The sequence below is a fragment of the Embiotoca jacksoni genome, unplaced genomic scaffold (assembly GCF_022577435.1).
Source record: "Embiotoca jacksoni isolate LCO1_2020_lvr unplaced genomic scaffold, fEmbJac1.0.p SCAF_4, whole genome shotgun sequence".
Lineage (NCBI taxonomy): Eukaryota > Metazoa > Chordata > Actinopteri > Embiotocidae > Embiotoca > Embiotoca jacksoni.
Window position 1 is genome coordinate 18,901,996 of NW_027185392.1, and position 21,617 is coordinate 18,923,612.

General features: G+C 42.3%; 1 protein-coding gene across 5 annotated transcripts; it reads right to left on the minus strand.

Annotated features, from left to right (window-relative positions):
• Positions 1-475: 475 nt before the first annotated feature.
• Positions 476-18,665, minus strand: LOC138208813 (calmodulin-regulated spectrin-associated protein 3-like). Of its 5 annotated transcripts, none has more exons than XM_069166952.1 (19): positions 18,302-18,665; positions 12,559-12,836; positions 11,938-12,078; positions 11,084-11,170; positions 10,838-10,873; positions 10,252-10,299; positions 9,160-9,298; positions 8,107-8,246; positions 7,475-7,568; positions 7,295-7,346; positions 6,737-6,798; positions 6,591-6,621; positions 3,902-6,314; positions 3,692-3,804; positions 3,252-3,538; positions 3,053-3,152; positions 2,750-2,865; positions 2,530-2,648; positions 476-2,356 (listed from the first exon to the last, which is right to left on the minus strand). In XM_069166952.1, exons 1-19 carry the CDS (start codon positions 18,435-18,437, stop codon positions 2,021-2,023), a joined length of 4,728 nt encoding a protein of 1,575 aa, XP_069023053.1. In that variant the 5' UTR covers positions 18,438-18,665; the 3' UTR covers positions 476-2,020. The 5 variants fall into 5 exon arrangements, with proteins under 5 accessions (XP_069023053.1, XP_069023048.1, XP_069023049.1 ...); XM_069166947.1 differs by having other exon boundaries at positions 3,902-6,416; XM_069166948.1 differs by lacking the exon at positions 10,838-10,873 and having other exon boundaries at positions 3,902-6,416.
• Between the last annotated feature and the right edge of the window lie 2,952 nt (positions 18,666-21,617).

Consider the following 21,617-nt stretch of genomic DNA (forward strand, 5'->3'; position numbering starts at 1 on the left):
GAATGTTTTACCATTAAGATTAAGATTTGAGAATTCAATGAAATGAAATGTGAAATGACTTTGTCAATAGTTATGTTTCTCAATTTCCCATCCAGTTTCGGTGTTAAGTTTTCAGTTTGTTGGGGTGCCTCCAAGAGGCCAGAAAATGAATACATATTAAAGTTCTGTGTTTATTATTTAAATTATTTAGGGCCTCTCAGTGTCATGGAGCAGCCATTTAGAAGGCTGTTTTCTTCCCGAGGACAGTCATTTAAAACATGTAGTGTTCGCAACATGATGTGATTTCATTGCAAGGTTTAGCTCCTACTATGCAAAGTGCTCTGAGCTGATTTAGGTTGTGATTTGGGGTCGACATAAATAAAACTAAATTAAATTTCTCACTGTTAGTAAATGGGGAGAAACAGGAAATGAGGAAGACCTGAACAATATGTCGAGGTTAAAAAGTGTGAGATAAAACAAAAACGACAGAGAAACAGCTGGTTCAGTGGTGTTTAATCCAGTTTGTTCTTTAATACAGGTATGCTGGTTTGAAACACACCAGTTTAATATGCACTCTGCCCAGAGTAGGGATGGGCTTCAACAGCATTTTACCAAATCTGAACTTCACGTACCAAATTCTTCTGAATCCCCTAATGAATCTTTGACTAATTTTTCCTTTTGCTGCAACAGGAAACACAGAAGTGTTTACTTTAGTTTCTACACCTGCAGAGTGTGTAGAAACTAAGATAAAACAATTCAGTGGAAATAATATTGACTATATGTAATGGATTATAGCATGGTCACAGACTCTGGCGGGTCACAGTAAATGGTATGGGCAGAGCAGAGGTGCTTCTCAGGTTATGAAAAATATCACATTTGACCTACAACATGGTATGGATGGTAGATGAATATTTATTCAGGGGTTCCCTCCTGCAAATACTGCATTTCACAGTATTTTTTTTTGCTCTCCACCATGTTTATTCATGCAGTCTTGTAAACAACCATTTCCCTGAGTTAGCACTTTTTTTTTCTTCGCGAATGCCTATAGAGTCATAAAGAGATGAAAGAAGACTTGTGAATGAATGATTCATTTGGGGATTCAATGGCAGTGGAGCTTGGACCTCCATCCCTACCCAAGAGCATGACAACCCATGTACGTACTTCTAAACGTATGCTTCACATGACACGTCATCCTCAGTATCCTATTAGTTCAGTGTACAAAAGTTGTGTTAATTGGCCTCTAACGCTCATATATCATCAACATAGTTTCATCAAACCACAACTTTTCACTGTGATATTATTCTGAATTAAGCTTATTCCTTATACAGTAAGTAACCATTCATGCTGTGGTAACCGTTTCTGAAAACCACTGACACATTTACAGATGTCCTTTAAAACTGAGATCACCTGGGTTCTCTGCATCACATGGTTATGGCTGGCTTTCATTTTGCAAAACAAATGTGCTTCGATCCACCTACTAACAGTTGTTTGTAGAATTAACTTTGTACAAAATAAAAGTCCTGTCAGTCACTCTGACACGAAGGCATTTTTCCCTGTTGTTTGGCTTTATGTATAAAACTGATATTTTCCTTGAGGACTTCAGCCCACAGAACCGGAGAGACTGTAATTGTTGTGTTTCATGAATGTCAGTGTTTTTCAATAAACAACTCAAGAAAAAAAGTTTGAGTTTCATTCAAATAATGAAAGCATACGTAATGAGACTTTTTAAAAGTAACTCTTCCTTGTGCAATTAACATTTTACAAAACCTTCCTCTGTATGAGTGTCTCTGTTCTCTGAAAGTTGTGCGGTTGACATTTTTATACACATAAAGGGGAGTACAAATAATTGTTTAATATTTTATATTTCTTGTGAAATCTGAGGGCAAGCGGGGTAAGGTGTAGTATTTATGCACACACTTGTCTATAGGCCCATCTGTGTGCAGATAAATATCTGTTATTTTGTGTTTGACTTCAGGTTTCACTGTAATTACAGTGTATTTATCGTGTTTATTTAATGATGTGTCATTATGTGTTCTGGTCCTCACTTGGAAATTATCGCCTTTTTAGTAATGCTCGCTCTCCTGCTTCCTCCTCCACCTGCTCCTCCTCCTCCTCCTCCTTGCCAAAGATGGCTGGGGATGGTGAAGGCGTCCACGCTCATGCCCATTGTTTTAGAGGGGATGGCACTAAACTGCTTCCTGTCTGAGCTGTATTTGTAGATGGACTCCACCTGGGTTGAGCTAACTGTCCGTGGGCCCACGCCAGCCAATCGTATCATCTCCTGGGAGTCGGGGTTCATGGTGTAAACGCCTCTGAACTGACAGCTGGAATCCCGGAAGAGGATGAGGAAGTGGTTGGCAGGACTCTTCTCCATCTCCTGAGATTGGAACAGGGAAAGTGAGGGAAAGAAAATCAACAACAAATCATATTAGATGACCAAGTGTGGTGTCTACAATTACACAAAGAACAAGATTAAAAACAAGCCATGAATGATAAATGTCTCAATTAATAATACTTGTGGTTAATAGTAAAGTAAAATGACTCCTTTACATCAATTATCTTGCTTTTTTGCGTTTCATTAACCTTCCCAGCGAGGCAGCAGCGAGAGAGAGCGTTGTGAATTATGTATTTGTTGGACTTGAAGCTCGGTTCTTTGAAGAGTTTTGGACCTGAAAATACAAACACAGGCACACTTGTTTTTGCAAACCTATAATTGTAATGACTTGTACATCACATACAAGGACTGAAGAAGCTCTGTTTAGTGTTATACCTGTATATTCTGGTGCAGTTGAAGTTCCATTGGAACCAGTCTCCCAGTCCTTATCTCCGTTTTGATTGGCCAGTCTGCTTGGTGTCACGCATCTTAAGGGTGAATCAGGACGGTTACTGGAGAGAGGTCAAACAGCGGATAAATTAGTCCCTCACATTGTTATAAATCACAGCAGACTGCAAAACAGTGAGTAGTGAGTGGCATATTCTATTGCAGTAATTTTGACACTGCAAGCTGAGCACCACAGCTTGAGGCTTGCAATACCACCAACGACCATCTAGTAATGGTATTAAAGAGACATACCTGTGGGGTTTCTTTGTAGGGTCAGTGCCTTTGTTTCCTGGGTCATCTGTGGCTGCCAGGTTGAGTGAGGAGTGAGAGTAGACTTTGGTCAACTTAGAGCCTGGGGAAACAAATGTTAAGACATTCAAACAGTTAAGTCATTGAAGTCATCTACAAACACCCTTGATTAGTTGACTACTTTTTTCTCTTTTGACTTTACCAGTTGTTCCCTTGGCTGGACTTAGAGACAACTGTGTTTCCTCCCTGGTCATGCTGCGAGGCCGGGAGCGGCTTTTCTTAGTAGAAGATCGTCCTTGATTGGTGGTTTTCTGCTTAAGCACTTTGTCAAGGTCATCCATGATTCTGAGTTGATGCCGGCGTGCGTACTCCTCTCGTGTGAAACCTCCACGGCGAACTGGAGTGGCTGGAGGTGTGGGGGAAGGTGAGGTTGTGCCTGCAGGAGGTGTATTGGCCGGAGATGCCACTCTTTTCTCTGACAGTACTGATCTGAAACCAAGCCAGAGAAATTAGGTTACTTTTACATTTATGCAGCTCAGTTGGACTTTGACAAATTCGAGAACTGCAAAGTTTGGATGCAAAGAACTGTGTAAACTCCACTTTGTGCAGGTGCTTTCGTAAATGTGTGTGTCTGTGTGTTACCTTTCTTGCTCATGCCATTGTCTCCTCTTCTTTATCTCCTCAGTTCTCTTCTGCTGTCTTTCCAACAGCAAAGCTCTACGCTGGGCCATCTCCCCTTCACTATGTACCTCCTCCTACAACCACACAAGCACATTGGCATTCACTCAGCTGTTAAGACAGACTTCATGTGCATGCTAAACTATCTCTTAATTCTCTTTTGCAAGCACTCACCTTAAAGAAGAACCCAATTCCTCCTCTGGTTTCCTGTTCATTCAGCTCTCCACTTGCTTCCAAAGTCTCAGTCTGTCTCGTGTGCTCTTCGTTGCATTCGGTTGGTTGTTTTGGCAAATCCCTGGCTTCTGTGGCCATATTCAGTTGCTCAATGGGATCTAAAGGTTCTGCATCGAGTCCCCTTGCTGCTTCGATTGCAGATTCTGTGTGGTCGCTCATAGAATCAGAGGAAAACTCATGCCCCTCATCGGTTGGTTCATCACTGCCTCCCTCAGGCCCTCCATGAGATGATAATGACACCCCTATCAGGCTGAAGCGTTTCCCTGCACCTGCGGCTCTTCCTCCATCACCTACTGCGCTGTACGCAGCAGACAGGGACAAAGTCTCGCTCTCAAATGAGCACTCAGAAGGAGCACCAGAGCTGCTGCCACAAGCAGCCCCCTGGCGATCTTGTTTGGGCTGTGGCAAGACCGGCAGCCCTCCAACAGCCTCCCCATCTTCCTGCTCCAACTCCAGGCTGAACTGGGTGGGTGTCTCGCTCGAGCCTGTGTCTGAGGTGTTCTCATCGGGATGTGGCTGTTGGGTAGGCTGAGGAGGCTCCTGAGGAGTCCGGGGCCCACCGATGCGGAAGGAAGACGAGGTCTGTACCTGACACTTGCTGGGGGACACTCGTCGCAGGTGGGGGAGTGTGTCCACATTGTGGGTTGGTGTCAAGGCCCGATTGAGCGGAGGAAACTTGAGTTCAGAGGGTCGTGGGTGCGGCTGATGTTGAGAACGTGGGTGGTGTTTGGGGCTGCGGGGAGTGGAGGAAGATTGAATCTTAGTGCGAGGAGCTGGGCAGGAGGAGGAGACAACAGTTTTTGGGGAAGTGGACGAGGAAAGAACGTGAGAACGTCGTGATGGGGAAGAAACAGAAGGAGGACTGGAAACAGCAGGAATCACCCAAGCTTTACTGGTGCTCCTGGTAGAAGTCTTTGTCGGGGTGTGAGGAGGGGTTTTGACTGGCATTTTGGTATTACTTGTAGTTGTTGATTTTGGAGTGGTTCTGGGTGTATTTTTAGGTCTTTGGTTGCCCATGAGCTGCTGTTGCTGTTCAGTAAGTTTCTGCATGTCCTTCTGTAGTGACTGCAATGCTTCACTCAGTTTCTGCACCACCTCATTGCACTCCACTATGACAGCTTCACCTGCTTTCTCTGCTCCTTTTTCTTTCTCTGCTCCTTTTTCTTTCTCTGCTCCTTTTTCTTTCTCTGCTCCTTTTTCTTTTTCTGCCCCTTTCTTACTTTCAATAGAGAATGTGACCTGCTTCTCTAACCGAGGAAGATTAGAAACAGATGGCTTCTCTTTGTCCTTCTCACCATCTTTCTCTTTCTTTTCTTTCTCCTCCTCCTGTTTCAGTTGTTCCTCCATGCAAGTGAGACGCTCCTCCAGGGTGAGATTATCCTCCTCTGCTCCCTCCATGCCTCCCTCTCCTTGCTCTCTTTTCAGTTGAAGGAAAGCAGTTTTTCCCAGCCTCTGTCTGTGCCTTGCAAAAATGGCTTCGATACGTCTTTTTTGGGCTTCAATGCTTTTGCGTTTTTCCTCAAGACGAGCCCCCAGCTCCCAGGCCTCAGAGCCTGGTTCAGGGCCTCGGGGACCGGGGCTGTCCTGGCGACCAGGTGCTCCTGAAGGGGTGGAGGGTGTGTGTGGAGTTCCTGGGGTTGTTGGGGTTGGAGCAGAACTTGACTCTTCCCCAGGAGTAGCAGGTTGCCTTCTTCGGTTGTCTCGTCGCTCAGCAAAGCTTGTCATGCGTGGACTGTTGTTTGTGCTGTGGGTTCCCTGCTGACCATTGCCGGGTCGAATATTACCAGGGGCGTTTCTAGGCGTATCATCCGATGCTTCAGAGGAGTCAACGCTGCCATCTCGTAGAACAGAGTCGTCGTCACGTGACATATCTGAGCTGCGTCCCGATCTCTCCCTCTTCTCTCCACCTTCTTGCCTTTCAGTATCCCCCACTACTCCTCCCGCTGGCCGGTAGAGGATCCCAGAACGACAGGGAGCAGAGCTACTGAGCTGGGGATTATCCTCTTCTTGGCAGTGCAGAAAGAAACCTGCAGGAGCTCCTTCAGGACGTAACCTGGGCTCCGGTCTGCCTGCCAGCACTCCTCTACCAGTTTTCTCAAGTGTCCGTCCCTTCTTCCGGTCTTTGCTATCAGGCATATGAACCGCCTGTAGCGCCTCCTCAATGGTCGGCAGCTCTCCCATGGGTGTTGTGTGAGCATAGGGCCCCCATGAAGACCGCTGCGATGGGGCTGAGGCACTGACCAGGTGGCTGAGGTCCTCTGGAGGGCTGTATGGGACACGAGTCAACCCTGCTGATGTCACCGGTGAGTTCATTGCAGGGATGCCGGCGGTGAGGCTGTCAGTGCCGTCAGTGCTGACAGAGCGAAAGACAGAATCGATTGGGTTTCCCATGACAATGTCAACATCACTGTCCAGCCCAAATGGGATGCTGAAAGTCACTGCTGACAGAGGACGACTGCAGAGAGGTGGGTGACAACGGATAGATGGACAGATGGATGGGTTGTGTCAAAAAGTATGGAAAAGCAGAGACCACAGAAGCAAAAGTAAGAAGATTGAAAAATTAAGATAAAACATGAAGGCAACACAACATTTACCATTGAAACCACATCAAGTTTAGAGGTGTGTCTACCTGATTTGTTTCTTTGTCCAACCTTTATTTTCTGCAAAAAAGATTAAAGATAAATAAGTTTATGAAAAGTCTAATGGTTAAGTGCATTCAAATGCATAATATTGATGGATAGAATAAATACATTTGATATCTGCAATAGTTCTTACCTGGTGACAATGGGGAGGAGATGGGAACAAAGGGTTGTTTGAAGATGAAGGAGGGAGAACCACTGAAAAAAGACAATATGGTTTTAGAATACAACAAATATGAAGTGCTTCACTATATTGTATCTGTGTTGCAGTTTGATTTCAGGCCTGAAACTTTTGGCGAAGGTTTTTACAGATTTTTCTCTAGAATAATCTCCTTGTCTTAAGCAGGTCTTAATTGAAAATATTTGTCATGTTTACTTAGAGTTTTATCAGGTTTTGCCAAAATACATTGACTGTTCACTTCATTAGTAACACCTGTTCAACTACTTGTTCAAATAAATATCTAATCAGCCAATCATGTGGCAGAAACTCACTCTATCTAAGCATGTAGGCATGCTAAAGAGGATCTTCAAACCAATTTTCAATGGGGAAGAAAGGTGCAGCAACTGTGTGATGCCATCATGTCAACATGGACCAAAGTCTCTGAGGAATGTTTCCAGCACCGTGTTAAATCTAAGCTGTGAAGAATTAAAGCAGTTTTGAGGGCAGATAGAAGTATAAATAGGATGCTGGTACCTGTTGCTGTTCCCAGTGACTGGATTTGTACAGTCTAGTAATCCTGAAACATCTGAAAGACACAGAAACACATTAATTTCAGGTTCTATTGATAAATCTAAAAATTCGGCATAAAACGTGCTTAAACTCAGTATAACAATGACAAAGAAATGTTCTTATGAATGTGATGAAGACACAAACCTGAGAGATCAATGGGTTGTATGGGCTGGACAAAATCAGGCTTCTTAACCTCAAACCACTCCAGCAGCTCTGCTATGAAGCTCATGATGTTCAGCTGAGGAAAAGGCCTTGTTAGGTTAACACAGATGGAGGTGACAACATATTCACAGATTATGGAGGCACAATTAGCTTTGATGACTTTGGTTTAGAAGGAAAGCAAAATCATAGACTGTCAATTTGAATAAAAATGTGTCAGGACGGCACCATCTCAAAGTGTACTGCAGGGAAAGTGAATGATCAATACTTTTAAGAGGGACCACTGTACTGCACTTGCGCTGCCAACTTGTGGTTACACTATTCTCTAGACACACCCATTATAGTGCACAATCGTACATAACAGTGGGTTGCAGAAAAATGACAGAACGATGAAAAGGCCAAACAAAACAGTAATGATGGGTGTAGTCAGACGTCACAGAAGGTTTAACTTTTCAGCCAACAGAAATATTTTCCTCCAGATGGAATTAAATGTGTTACTGTGGAAATTCTTTGTTAAACATGTGTGAACATAATTTTTTTCCATCTATACTTCTCAGTTGCATGAAAGTTTCTGTATTAGCTAACCACAGTGTAACGTCAAAGATCAGAGTGCTTACATGCAGAGTCGATGGCGCGTAGAGCAGGTCCTCCACAGCCAGGGGGCAGCAGCTCTGTAAGCTGCTCTCACAAAAATCTTTGATCATCTGCAGGTTGTACAAACTGTCCGCCACTGACATGGTGTCCTTCAGGCACACATCTGGAAGGTGCAGATAAAAGAAAACATATTAATATTCAGTATATAATGTATACGTGCAGACGTACAGGCCTGTCAGCAAGAAGTTATTAAATACTCCTTAAAAAAACACATTAGTTTCCCATGTTTTCCACATGCGATCACATGTATGACACATACTTACCACATATGGCAAAAAAAAAGATTAAATGAAGGAAATATCTGGAAGAGCTTTCACACTGGAATATATATTCACACATTACACCATGAAAATGTTCAAAAAATACATGTTTTACATGTGCACAATTCTTTAAATTCCAACAGCAGAATATAAATGGCTGCAAGGCATCCATCCATCCATTATCTGTACCCGCTTTATCCTAAACAGGGTCACGGGGGGGCCGCAGCCTATCCCAGCTCACTTTGGGCGAAGGCACGGTCGCCAGTCTATCACAGGGCCAACACATAGAGACAGACGGAAACAAAGACCATTCAACCTCACATTCACACCTGAAGGCAATTTTTTGTAGAATCACCAATTAATCTGAGGTGCATGGTTTTGGACAGTGGGAGGACGCCAGAGTACCCAGAGAGAACCCACACAGGCACAGGGAGAACATGCAGACTCTGCACAGAAAGGCCCAGGCCGGGAATGGACCCCGGAACCGTTTCGCTGTGAGGCGACAAGACTAACCACTGTGCCGCCGCTGCAAGGCATGCTGGTGTCAATTCTAAAATCTAATGTAAAAATAATTCTACACATTTTAGTGATCAGGGAATGCATTTATTCAAGTTACCATCTATATTTTTTTTTTAAATGATGGGCTCATTATTCCAGCTGTTGAGTGTTTGAATGCATTCTTACATCAGCCAAATATAAATATTTCATCATCCAGTCTGTACATTTAGGCGTGTGTGTTTGAGTTCATGTGTGTACCCTCTAGAGGCAGCAGGCTGGGGCAGTAATAGTGCAGCACAGCAGCTACTGCGCAGCCATTAGACAGATCTTTGACCGCAGAAACCAGAGGGAAAGTAGGAGTCAGCTTAGACTGTACTTTGTCCTTCCTATAGCGGATCTGGAGGGGAAGAGAGAGGGAAGAAGGAGGATGGTCAGATAAGAGGGTACAAAGTAGAAGAGTTTGAGCAAGTGAGAGAGAAAAAGGGGAGGAGAGGAGAGATCATAAGAGAAAGGCAGACAGGAAAAAAACAGATATGAAAATAGATTAAAGGGTCATGTAAAATACAAGTTATGGTTAAGAGAGCTTAAAGGAAATACTTGTATAAAACCAGCCAGGATTGTCTTTTCATCAGGCAAAAAATAAAAGCACTGATTCAAACTGCGCAGCCAGCCAAACTCCAGGAAAAGAGAAGAAAACACACAGAAAGGAAGCACAAGACCAATGATGCCTCAATTAATTCATATTTACACACACACCAACCAGAGGCTTCAGTGCAAAGGTTTAAAAAAAGACATTACAAACAACAACAAAAAGAATATATAATGAAGACAAAACATGAGTGAAAATGAGGATGTTTGTCCTCCGGTGTCCATGCAGCAGAAACAGATGACAATGTACGCCCTGACTTCTGATCAGGTACAAACTACATAATCAGATCAACTAATAGACTGCATCGCTCTTTAACGCCCATGAGATCAAACACACGCAAAAATAATACAAATGCTGCACGTCTGCAGGTGCATCAACTGTAACTTGTGCTGTTACACCACCTTGTTGGAGGAGGGCAAAGATGCTGAGTGTGAAAGAGTAACATGCAGTCTTATTATGCCTCCTATAACATGGCTTTGTAACATAAAAACATAATGAATGTGGATAAACAGTGTTAAACCGTAATGGGGTTTATTGATCTTTCCAGCCTCGGGGCTGGAGAGGGGGTTAGTTTGCAGTCAGTCAGTCATTGGTCGACAGTGCGGGTGAGGTGTGGCGATTGGTCAGTCTGTCGGTCGGTCGAGTGCGTTGCTACGGGAGACATGGAGGATGAGGGTGAGAGAAGAGGTGTTATACATTACCACTGGTGGCTTATTCCCCGACTCCTTCAAACAAAAAGCGATAGCATGCTGGATGGGGGATGGCAGAGAGAGGGAAACAAGCATAAATGACAAGGGGGTCGGTCATCATGGGAACCGCCACACCCACAAAGTCACACGGCACTGCTCCAGCAGAGAGGAGCGGGGGAGGGGGGGGGGAGGAGGAGGAGGAGGAGGAGAGGAAGGGGACAAACAAAGGGGGCAGAAAGATTTTTTAATAATCAGGGAGGAAGTCAGTTCACCTCCCTCCTTCCTCTCCAGCATCTCCTCCTCCCCCCTCCGCTCTGATATTTATTTTGAGATGAATGTAGCAAAGTCAGAAACACCCAAAGTGTCCAAAACATCATCAGTTGACATTAATCAGCAGTTACAGGACATATCAGCCATCTAACGGTCAGTTTATAAGGTCAGCAGATACTCTGTATTCAATATAACCGTCCTACACAAAGGCACTTTTCATGAGGGGACAGATTAGACGTGTGTGTGACATTTCCAGCAGGCACAATAAAGTCAGCCATAGCAGATGGACGGACAGAGAGAAAAGCAGACAAGAGAAGAGTACACTTACGGGGACTAGTTTCCAGTACCAACGGGTGGACTGACACTGCCAGAGAGCGAGGAATGACAGAGACACACCAGGGGAGAGAACAGAGAGGCAGAGCAGGGACGATGTTAGAAGCCTCGGCGTCACAGAAATGATCATGCATGTGAGTTTATGAGTGCGTGTGTGTGTGTGTGTGTGTGTGTGTGTGTGTGTGTGTGTGTGTGTGTGTGTGTGTGTGTGTGTGTGTGTGTGTGTTGGAGGTGCCTTTACCGTTTCTTGAATAGGCTGCAGGTCTGTACACGTCTGAGACTTTGGGGGTTCTTCTTCTTCTGTGTTTTCTCTCAACGTCTGGTTCAACTGCAAGAGGATTAAAGAATTTCAATGTTTTTTTTTAGAACTGTTTTTGTTTTTGTTTCAGGAAATTGTTATCCACAATAGCAAAAAAAATGACAGTGCTTTATTAACATGAAAAAATGAATCAAATCAAATCATGAATTAATCCTTTATCCACATGACATAAAAACAGGAAAACAAATCAACTGCACACACCATCATCCTCACAGTCAAACACTTACACATAAAAAAATTATGATGAAAAAAAAAAAATAAACAACTAAGGCTGAAAAAAGGAGAAAAAAATAATTAAATAAATAATTAAAACATAATGAAATTAAAACATATGAATACAATATTAACAAATAATATTGTTTCATTATTGATAGATCCCAGTAGTGCTTCCAGCATAGTTTTTTTTAATAGCACACCTCAATCAACACTTTGGACAAAACAATAACAACAACAAAACTTTACAATAAACAACACAGTATCATCTGACATGCCAGACTGTATTTTCTCTTTCTCTGGCTCATCATAACATAAAGTTAATTTCTTTAACATGAGTTTTCTAAGAAAGTTTGGTTTCCTGGTTGTTGAGGCACCAACCTATTGCCCAGTGTGACTGTGTCTAATATCAGCAGGGTGCTCAGAGTCATGCCTAAAACTGTTAGTGATGTCATGCTGTATGTGATCATCTTATCTACATGAGGTTTAAATTGTGAAAAACTGTGACAGGACCATTGGTTGAGAGTGACATCAGCGCTGTTGCCATGGTTTCGTGGTCTCACCCTGTTGACCCAGAAGAGCAGAGCGTTCTCCCACGGAGCCCCGACACCCATCTGCTCCGCTTCGGCCGCCATCTTCACGCGGCCCACCGTCTCTTTGGCAGCCAGCGACATCAGCGAGTCAATGAGTGCGAGGTGGGCTTTCTGCACCAATCAGGGACAAGAAGGATAAATTCAACACCTGAGCACACAGTGACAGACGGTGTGACCAAGAATGGAACTTTTTTGCAAAGTTGGAAATGACAATCTTAAGACACTAATACCCATTATTTAGTAGTATTTCTATTTTGGTTACTCTAATGCATTACAGATGGTAATATTGTGCTTTTAACACCACTACATTCAAAAAATAATTGCATACTTTGCATTTTTTCCCTACTTTACTTCCTTATTATTATTATTATTATTATTATTTTTCTTTTCTTTTTCCCTTCACTCTATTTACTTCCTTCTTTTGTTTCCCTACTTTTCTTTCATCTTTCCTCCTTTCCCTTTCTTCACCTGATATCTTCCTTTGGAAACTTAGGTAGATTTTGCTTCAACACCTTTTTCCTTTATCTTCTGTAAATACAACTGGTCAGCCTGCATTTAAATAAAATTTAAAAAAAAAAAAAAAACACGCACCGCCTTGATTGGCGTGTTGCTAAGGTCGTCCTCGGTGACGTCTGCATCCTGAACTTTAGGAGTGAAACCTTTCTTCATGAGGAACTGCAGCAGGGCAGAGTTGTCAGCTGGTGATCCCTGCGACGCCGGCAGAGAGACCCCGTGCGCCTGGGCCAGCAGGGCCTGAGCTCGGCAGTAGATCTCCGGGGAGAGAAGCAGCTTGGAGACGGCCGGCTTGAGGTGCTCTTGTTCATATTGGTCCTTGTAAAGCGGCTCTCGCAGCTCCACAGGAACATTTTCTGAAAAAGGAACGACGACAGTGTCACTGAGCTTCTTGTCATGTTTGTGGCGTGTTGGTCTGTCAATTGGCCCACCGATTTGAAATATTTCAATAATTACACTGGTGAACAAAGACTTTGTCTCATCCCATATTTTTGTAGGCTATATTCCAATGTGTTTTCAAAATGTCTTTATCTTTCAGTCATATATGTTTTGTTCCAGCAGACTCATATGAACATGGAAAAGTGGAGCCGTGGAATGTGGACCTCCTCTGGCAGACGATTGACCTTGAAGAGGGATGTTCCTGAGGTCAAATAGGAACCTAATCATACATTTATACATTTTAAAAGTAGGTTTGTACTTATTATAAGTGTAACAACAGCCTTATCAATGAGTAAGTAATATTCAATTATTTAGAAGGACAAAAAAAGTTTACATTTTGTTACTCAGTATTTTCAGATAGAAGAAAACTAGACATTCATGATACCAGGAAGAGGAATCCTTCTGAATTTAATTTGCTATACTAACCTCCATGACATGCCCTACTTCCTATTTAGCAGCGTCCCAGCTCATTAAAAAGGTGTCCAATTTGAATTCCATATTCAACTATAAACATTATTAGGCATAAATAAACAAGTTTCCACCGTAAAATGTAATGAGGTTTTGTATCCTCTCCACTTTTATCTTGCCTGTAAAACACTTGGACAACGATTGGCGCCCTCTTGTTTTCATCCTGATGAGTATATTAGACTTGTGCTGCAGTTAGATGGCCCCAAAAAAGTGTTCACCAGTCAGGTCTAAGTTAACCAGAAACAAGTATAAGGTGTCACAAACCCAAAACGTTATGCCCTCATATTTGGACGTTGGAGGGTTTTAAAGTGAAATGTTTCAACAACTATTGAAAAAACTGCCATTAAATTTAATCCAGGATTTTATTTCATTTTACTGGTACTGTGTTGAGCCGTTAACTTCTCATCTAGTGCTATCTTCACATTTTCAGTTTGCCTAAATACATGCAAAACTCATAACATCTGATCTGCTTTGTGTATTGTGTGCTGTACTAATTAGTACTGAATCAAGATAGTGATCAGAACAAAGATTACGTCGGTTTAGCATTAGCATGTTAGCATCCTGGAAGCAGTTATCATACTGAAGTAAAGAGGTAAGACTTCTTTTCGCATCTCTTTTAATGTGAAGAGTGAAAGAAACAATCAGGTTTATAAATTCAAAAGAGCTCAGGATTAATATTTCATGGGATGGTGCAAGTTGAAAGAGTGCACTCAGTCATTATCTACAAGCTGAGGTAATTACTGAGAGGATCTACGAAAGGCCTGAGCTGCACATCAGGAGGACCATCAAACAGTTTCTGTTGCAGATGAAAGATAATTCTGGCCTTCCTGCAGAAATAAGAGACAGAACAACTTAGTCAGCTTCTTTGCATTGTTCTCTGAGAAACGTGCCTCAACGCAGAGAATTGCTTTGTCGAATAATTGTGCCATACAGGCTGCTGCCAAGAGACTGCAGCCCCACTACATTATCTGGAGAGTAAAGAAAACCAAATAACTGGATCAAAGTGGAAAAGTTTTTCTCTGCTCTGATTGAAAGTAGGTGACGGAAAGCGACAGCTTCTGACTTCAGCGAGCCTGCAGGAGAGAATAATGTCATCATCTGCATGAACTGCTCAGCTGGGATACCCAGACAAGAGAGTGTGCAAGTGTGCACGTCAAGAAATCTCAGACCGCTATGAGTGGGTCGTTTCGTAGACACACACACACACACACACACACACACACACACACACACACACACTGTGGACACAAGAACACACACTTCCCTCACTGACCCATATTCCAGCTCGGGATAATCCTGAAGATTGGAGTGGACTTCTTAAAGGAAATATCAGAGTCTACATCTCTTCCATTTACTCTGCAGAGAGCCCTCATTCCCCTTTAAGTCTTCACCCTTTCTTTTCTGCTCCTTTACTTCTTCATCTGTCCACACATCCAACTAAGACTCAGAGGGAGAGCTACAACTACTCTTCTTTTCTTTCTTACTGTAAACCACTGTTGTACGGCTTCTTTATGTCACTGTAACGCTTCCTCTGTCCCATTTCACTGTAAAGAGGAGAGGAGAGGAGAGGAGAGGAGAGGAGAGGAGAGGAGAGGAGAGGAGAGGAGAGGAGAGGAGGGGAGGGGAAGAGAGGGGAGGGGAGAGGAGGGGAGGGGAGGGGAAGTGGGAAGGGGAGGGGAGGGGAGGAGGGGAGAGGAGAGGAGAGGAGAGGAGAGGAGAGGAGAGGAGAGGAGAGGAGAGGAGAGGAGAGGAGAGGAGAGACAAAGAATCTGAATAGAAAATGTATTTGTGTTATTACACTGACAACACTTTTAGCACACACTGCTCTGCAGTGGGAGACACACACTCGTTGGGGTTGAACCCTCGCCTTTCACACTGCAGTGCAGGGAGGAAATGGGACTGCCGTCACCATGGGAACGGTGGAAATGGAAAGCGGCCATTTGTCCCAATCGCAGCAGAGGCAGTGAGACTGGACTGCAGAGTAGGAACGGCCTAAACCACTTAACACGTCACTAATTCTATCTGGAGGAAACAGAAACAGGCCTGTGGAGCTCCACAGTACAGCGATGGTACATTATAAGGATGTATGAATATAATCCGGTGCTTAAATCACAAGTAATACACGCTATCAACAAAAGCACATTGTTTCAAATCTCCCTAAAATATCCTACGACATACAAACACATTTGGGGATGCAAATATGAATTATTTTCTACTTGTTTTGTTTTGTTTATTAGTTATTAGTTGGAGTCTTACTTATTCTGTGCAACCATCAGTGTGCGACTCAAAGATATTCAGTCTGCTCTCTTACATAGCAAAGAAAAGTTGCTTGAAAAATAACTAAAATTTATTTTCTGTCCAAATACAAACAGTACCGAATTAATTTAGAAGACTAGTCGTCATAATTTTAGTTTAACATCATGCTGACCGCTGCTGGATAACTGAAAGTGTCGGTCTACAAATTACAAAGGAAATATTACCTCACTTCTTCTGGTAATTATGAACAGCAAGTTTTATCCGTCCCAGCTTTTGAGATATGCATCCATTTCACTACAGAAGTCAATTGAATTTCGTTTGTCGTGCTCAAAACATTGAAAATACATTTGATTTTCGTAATAATAACATTATATGTTAAGAAAAAATTTGAATAAGTAGGGCCATTATTTTGGCAAATGACCTTGCTGTGACAGAGTTCCTCTCAGCTCTGTGGAACATCATAATGTCTTTTAGCACATTGTTTTGTTCTGGCATTGTTTTCTGCCAAACCTGTAAAAACTGAATGTCTGCCTCATGCCTAGCACCATGAGGCAGATGGACAATTTAAAAGGTAGCTAATAAAGCTCACGGAGTATTCAGGAGCTAAAGAGCCAAATGTTTCCCTCAGGAGATGGTGAAGACCAAAAACAGAGCTAAAAGAAGATCTGGTCTTACGTTTGCTAGTTTTCTACCATCTCTGAGTGACTTAAACATATTTATTGCAGGCTTAAGGTTTGATGATGTGTGCTATGGTGTTGCTGTTTGTTTTTAAGTTATCCTTCTGATCAAATACATTTAGCGACCCTCCATTACTCTCTTCATATTATATTTTATTCATTAGATATATTAATATGACGCTCTTTAAGCTTTGTGTTTATTTTACAGAATATCAGATCATACTTGTACGAGAGGTCTTAACAGTCAGTGAGGCTAAACAAAGGTATATAACCAGGGCACGCTGCTGACTTTATACTTGACCACATGAACACGTATTACTGACTCCATAACCACATCAGGTTTCAATATTTTTGTGTATAAGTGACCTGAAGAAACATATTCTCAGCGAGGATAAGAAGAAACTCTAAAGAAATGTCACTGACTAAGCTGTTTTCTGTCCTTTGGCCATGTCAGGCAGAATAAATCTCATCAGCATCAGGAGTGTGTTGGTGAATGAGTCCCATGTGTGGCTTTATTAATGCTATTTTCTTCTGGGCTTCCATTAAAATTCTATGAGGCACCCGGTGGGCATTTTCCAGTTGACAGAAAACAATGAAGCCTCCCTGCTGAGAGCTTGCAGCTCATCTCTCCTCCTGTCCCACTGACTGGAGGAGCAGACACAAATATAACGTGAAATTCTGTCTAAAGCCATTACTACAACACAAATCCTGGATCATTACATCAAAAGTAACTCCACAACTTCACTATTGTAATGTTAGTGCGCAGTCTGACATCACTGTGCTCGTCAGCATGCTCTGAACCTTCACACACAGCACATGTTTGACTGGACCATTCGTTCAGGTACAGCTGACAAGCAGCCGGGGGTGGACAAAACAGCAGAAACAGATAAAACGATTTGATCGTCAAGACAAACATCCACAGATTCAAGCTTAATCAAAATTGGATTTTGGATTGATGGTGACTGGATGGTCTTGACAGGTAGATTGTTCAAAAATGAAACCAATCACTGATTGCAGCTGCATCTACAAGATCACCTTGCAGTATGATGTCATCCTCATAAAGCTGCCCATACAAAGAACACAAAGCTGACTCAACATTTCTCTCACGAAAATCGAATCATTACAATAACCTGCATGAAGGTGTTATTTACCTCAGCTAGATCAAATTGAATTGCAAAAAATTGTGCAGGTGTTAGTGTTTCTGAGCCCACCTTGTCTACACTATTACACCTGCTTGGACCACTTAAAACATCATCTATAATTTGTGCACGTATGATTTTGCACGTTTGACATACATTAATATTCATAAGTTCTCAAGCAAATCCATGCATTTGGAGCAGCTGCTACCAAAAACACTCCATTGTCTTCCTGTTTCACCTTCACTATACTGCTGCCACGCGCTACATGCGTGCGTAACACTGACACAAATATTATGCAGGCCTGACCCATTTACAGGCGGCCCCACACATAAGCTATATACAGTAGGCTATATATTTTTTTTGCAAAACGTGTTCCAGACTTGTGTTGACTACATCATGAGCAGTGAATCCATTTCTCCTGGTTCATTAAAGCCCTCCACAGGCCTGATGGAGCCCGGCTCTGACAAAAGGCTTTGTTGCATTGCAGCGATGACATCCTCCAGTTGCCTTCATGCATCACGCACCACTCTGGAGATTCCTTCTGACAAGCCTCATATTCAAGTCAAATAATTGGCTGAAAATCCTTTTCAGTAATATGGTAACCTACATGCGCTATTAAAGCTGCACACTCAGGGGGACGCGCAGGTTGACAACAAGCATCAGGGCAGCGGTTGATGGATAAAGATGGATGCTGTGCAGAAGGATGCTGGAGGCTCCCCACAGACGCCAAATAGCAGAACAAGTCTTAACTTGGAGCTCCATATATAGATGGATAAATTATTAAGCGCCCCACCCAAGCCGCGCCTGAGTGATGAAGAGCAGCGGCTGAAGACCGGAGCCTACCTGCAGAGCCGTACGATTTCGACAGCAGCCATCGGACGCTGGCGCAGATCTTGGCACGGTTGAAGTCGTACCGGTCCAGCGGCTTGATCTCTGGCACCGAGAAGGTCTTCTTCATCGCGCTGGGAGAGTCCACCATGGCCACGCTGTGCCGCACGGAGGACGCGGAGGCAGCAGCAGTAGCAGCAGCACCGGGAAAATGTGAGGAGGAGGAGGAGGAGGAGGAGGAAAGAAGGAGGAGGAGGAGGAGGAGGAGGACCGTGTGATGCAGACACAGACTGAGACAAATAAAAGATGATATGACAACAAAAGTTAATAAGAGAGGATGAAAACAGAATATATGAGGCCTCGTATCGGGATCAGAATTCGGCTTTATGAAGACTAAAATGACTCACTTGTGCCACCAACCCGGCTCCACGCCCCCTAAACGTCACATGTCGGCCAATGAGGATGTCTGAGAAAACATCTCACTGTAATCCTTCATATTTATTGCTGCAGCACCAACAGGCCTCGTGACAGGAACCTACTTTTCAGAAACGCAAATTTCAGAAAATCTGAGGACTCTGAAGCTTTTGGATTGATAATATAAATACCAGTAACAGTGCACCCTTCCTCCACAAGGAGGAGCTGTTGAACAAGGCACCAACTTCACGCCGTAACTGAGCCAGTGGACATTATGTAAGGCTTTGCTCGGAAACAGGGGCACAGTTTTCCCATCCTTCATCCCTTTAGTATGAAAAGCTCAGAGGTGGAAGAAGTATTCAGATCATTAAATGCACGAATATAAATAATGACACAATGAACTCTGAACTCTACCAGTGAATTCTGAAGGAAAATGTTAGGACATCTGTCAGTCAACAGAAAGTGGGTTTGAAGGCAGACAATGACCAAAGTACACAATTCTTTCTACCAAATGATGGTTAAAGAAGAATAAAGTGAATGTTTTAGAATGGCCAAGTCAAAGTGCTGAACTTAATCTAATAGAAATGCTGTTGAAGGACCTGAAACAATCTGCCACAATCTCAGTAAAAGCAGTTCTGTACAGCGAAGTGGGCTACAATTCATCCAAGCTGATATGCAAACTGATCAAAAGTTCCTGGAGATGTTTAATTGAAGTTATTGCATGAAGATGTAAACAGCTGAAGCTAAATAAGAAGCATATCTACTCTCAAAGTGCAAAAAAATTTGCCAAACTGAACAGATAATATAAATGAATAGAGAACAGCTGCACTGGTGATTTTTTTATTATTATTATTATTTTTTACTTTGTTACTTTTGATTGTCTGGTTAAAAAGATTGTTTTTCTGCTTTGAGTTTTAGAGAATTGACCAACAGCGCCCTCTAGTGGAGCCGCAATCAGCCGTCGGACAGTCCTCTGCAACTTCTGTTGTAATACTCCTTTATTTGTGAGCGTTTAGAAACAAGAGTAGTTTAATATACAATCTTTTAAAACTTTTCTAGCGTGCGTACTGCTTAAAATTCACTGATATGAGCTTGTACCTGAATTGAATTCACATGTCGTGATGGAAAAAACAAAAAATAAAATATGAAAAATGAATAACAGTTTCTTCTGGTTGACTGTGACTCTGTCGTAGCTTACTCGGGCACTTAAGAAAACAGTCATTGTTCATGTTTTTAGTAAAACATGTGCGTTGTCTTCTACAGCTCCAATTCAATTAAAATAAAACCGTTTATGTTCGGATGTCCAATGACTTTGAGAGCCAAACATGTTTAAGAGCAGAAGCAGAGGCAGAAAATCACTTGACTTGGAGAATGTCACAGAACCAGTTGGTCTTCGACGTTCAACTGCAATGTTAAAGAAAGAAATCACGGAAATGAGGAATACATGTCTCTCGGATCTGAGTCAGGTTACGTTTATACAGTCGTGCCATCTGATCTGGATCTTCACGAGGCTCATTACTTTTAGATTCAGGTTGAAGCTCAGCACAAAGGACACGGGAGAAATAAATCAAGACTTCAGCTCTGACTGACAGCTGTGAAAACTCCAGGTGTGTATGTGCCTAAGCTCGTGTGTGTGATATGTGAATAAAAAACACACGTAAGTTCATAATTCTGTTATCTTGTATGTTGACTAAATGCACTGTATCTATTGTACTATTTTGATATATTATCTAATAATGACAAGTTTTATCCCAGGTCAGTTGATATCAACTAATTTGTGTAAATCAATGTCCTGGTTTGGCACAACTGTTATGCACTTTTGTGATTAAATATTTCAGCCTTAGATTAAATAGCTTAAACCAAATCTTCTTGCAGGAGTGTGTTTTATTTTAAATGTTTACATATTTATTCAGAGGAGAATTTAGGTACATCCTTTGCCTGAAAGCCAAAGGAGATAACAATAATTAAAATGTTATCAACCGATGAGAAAGTAACTGAGATTGAACCATTTACTGAACTTTTAATGCATTCAAATAATTCGCATTGACAGACATCAGCCTGAATTTATACGCACACATTTCTCTCCTTTTTCCCCTTTGACATTGTCAGGGAATTATCTATTAAATCTAATATCTATTAATTTATCTATTAAATATCTAAAAAAAAAAATTTAGATGTTTATATACATATTACAATAAATAAACATTTTTCAAAAGAAAAGAAACTTACAGTTAAGTTTTGAAATGGCACAACTTCAGGCTACAAATTTATGAGGGGAATTAATCCCTCAAAAATCCATATTGAGCTCCTTGTGAACTTTGCTCTGTTGTGAAAAAACTAACTTTCTGCCAGAATAATCTTTGTATTTTTACTGATCAAATATTTCTTCCTCCTAGGAACTAGCCATGGGTGGCTCCACCTCCAAAAAACCTTTGTTTTGGCAAAAGAAGAAGAAATCACCTGTAAACAAAGCATTGAATCAACTGAAGGGGGCGCTACCCAGCAAGAAACGCAAGAAGATGAAACTGGATAAACGGAGCCTGAATAACCTGATGAGGGACAAGCACTCCCAGAAGAGATTTTCACTGGCAAAAGACAATAAAGCACCGATATCGCTGAAAACACTTTCTCTTGACATAAGCAAGGGGTCATTACAAAATGCTTTACCGGGAAGGAAGAAAAATAACATAGGGGAGCTGGAAAGAGTCTGAGAGCAGATAAAAAAGGAATTTTCTCAAGAAAACAAAAAAGGGCTTGGCACTCAACCAGAGGTTTTTGCCTCCCTCTGTGAACCTGAAGGAAGAAAAAGGGGCAAAAGTGTTTAAAAAGAAACTAACTGACATCATGAGATTCGTACGTCCGATAGGATCCAAAGTGAGTGCAACAACCTTGAATTTAGCAGGAAGAATCAGAAAGA

Coding starts and splice junctions, on each gene's coding strand:
- LOC138208813 (XM_069166947.1), bottom strand. CDS start 18,437: ATGGTGGACTCTCCCAGCGCGATGAAGAAGACCTTCTCGGTGCCAGAG. Junction 8,247..9,159: donor CAGCCTGCTGCCTCTAGAGG/GTACACACATGA, acceptor TGCACCTTCCAG/ATGTGTGCCTGAAGGACACC. Junction 3,153..3,251: donor TCCAGCCAAGGGAACAACTG/GTAAAGTCAAAA, acceptor TTGTTTCCCCAG/GCTCTAAGTTGACCAAAGTC.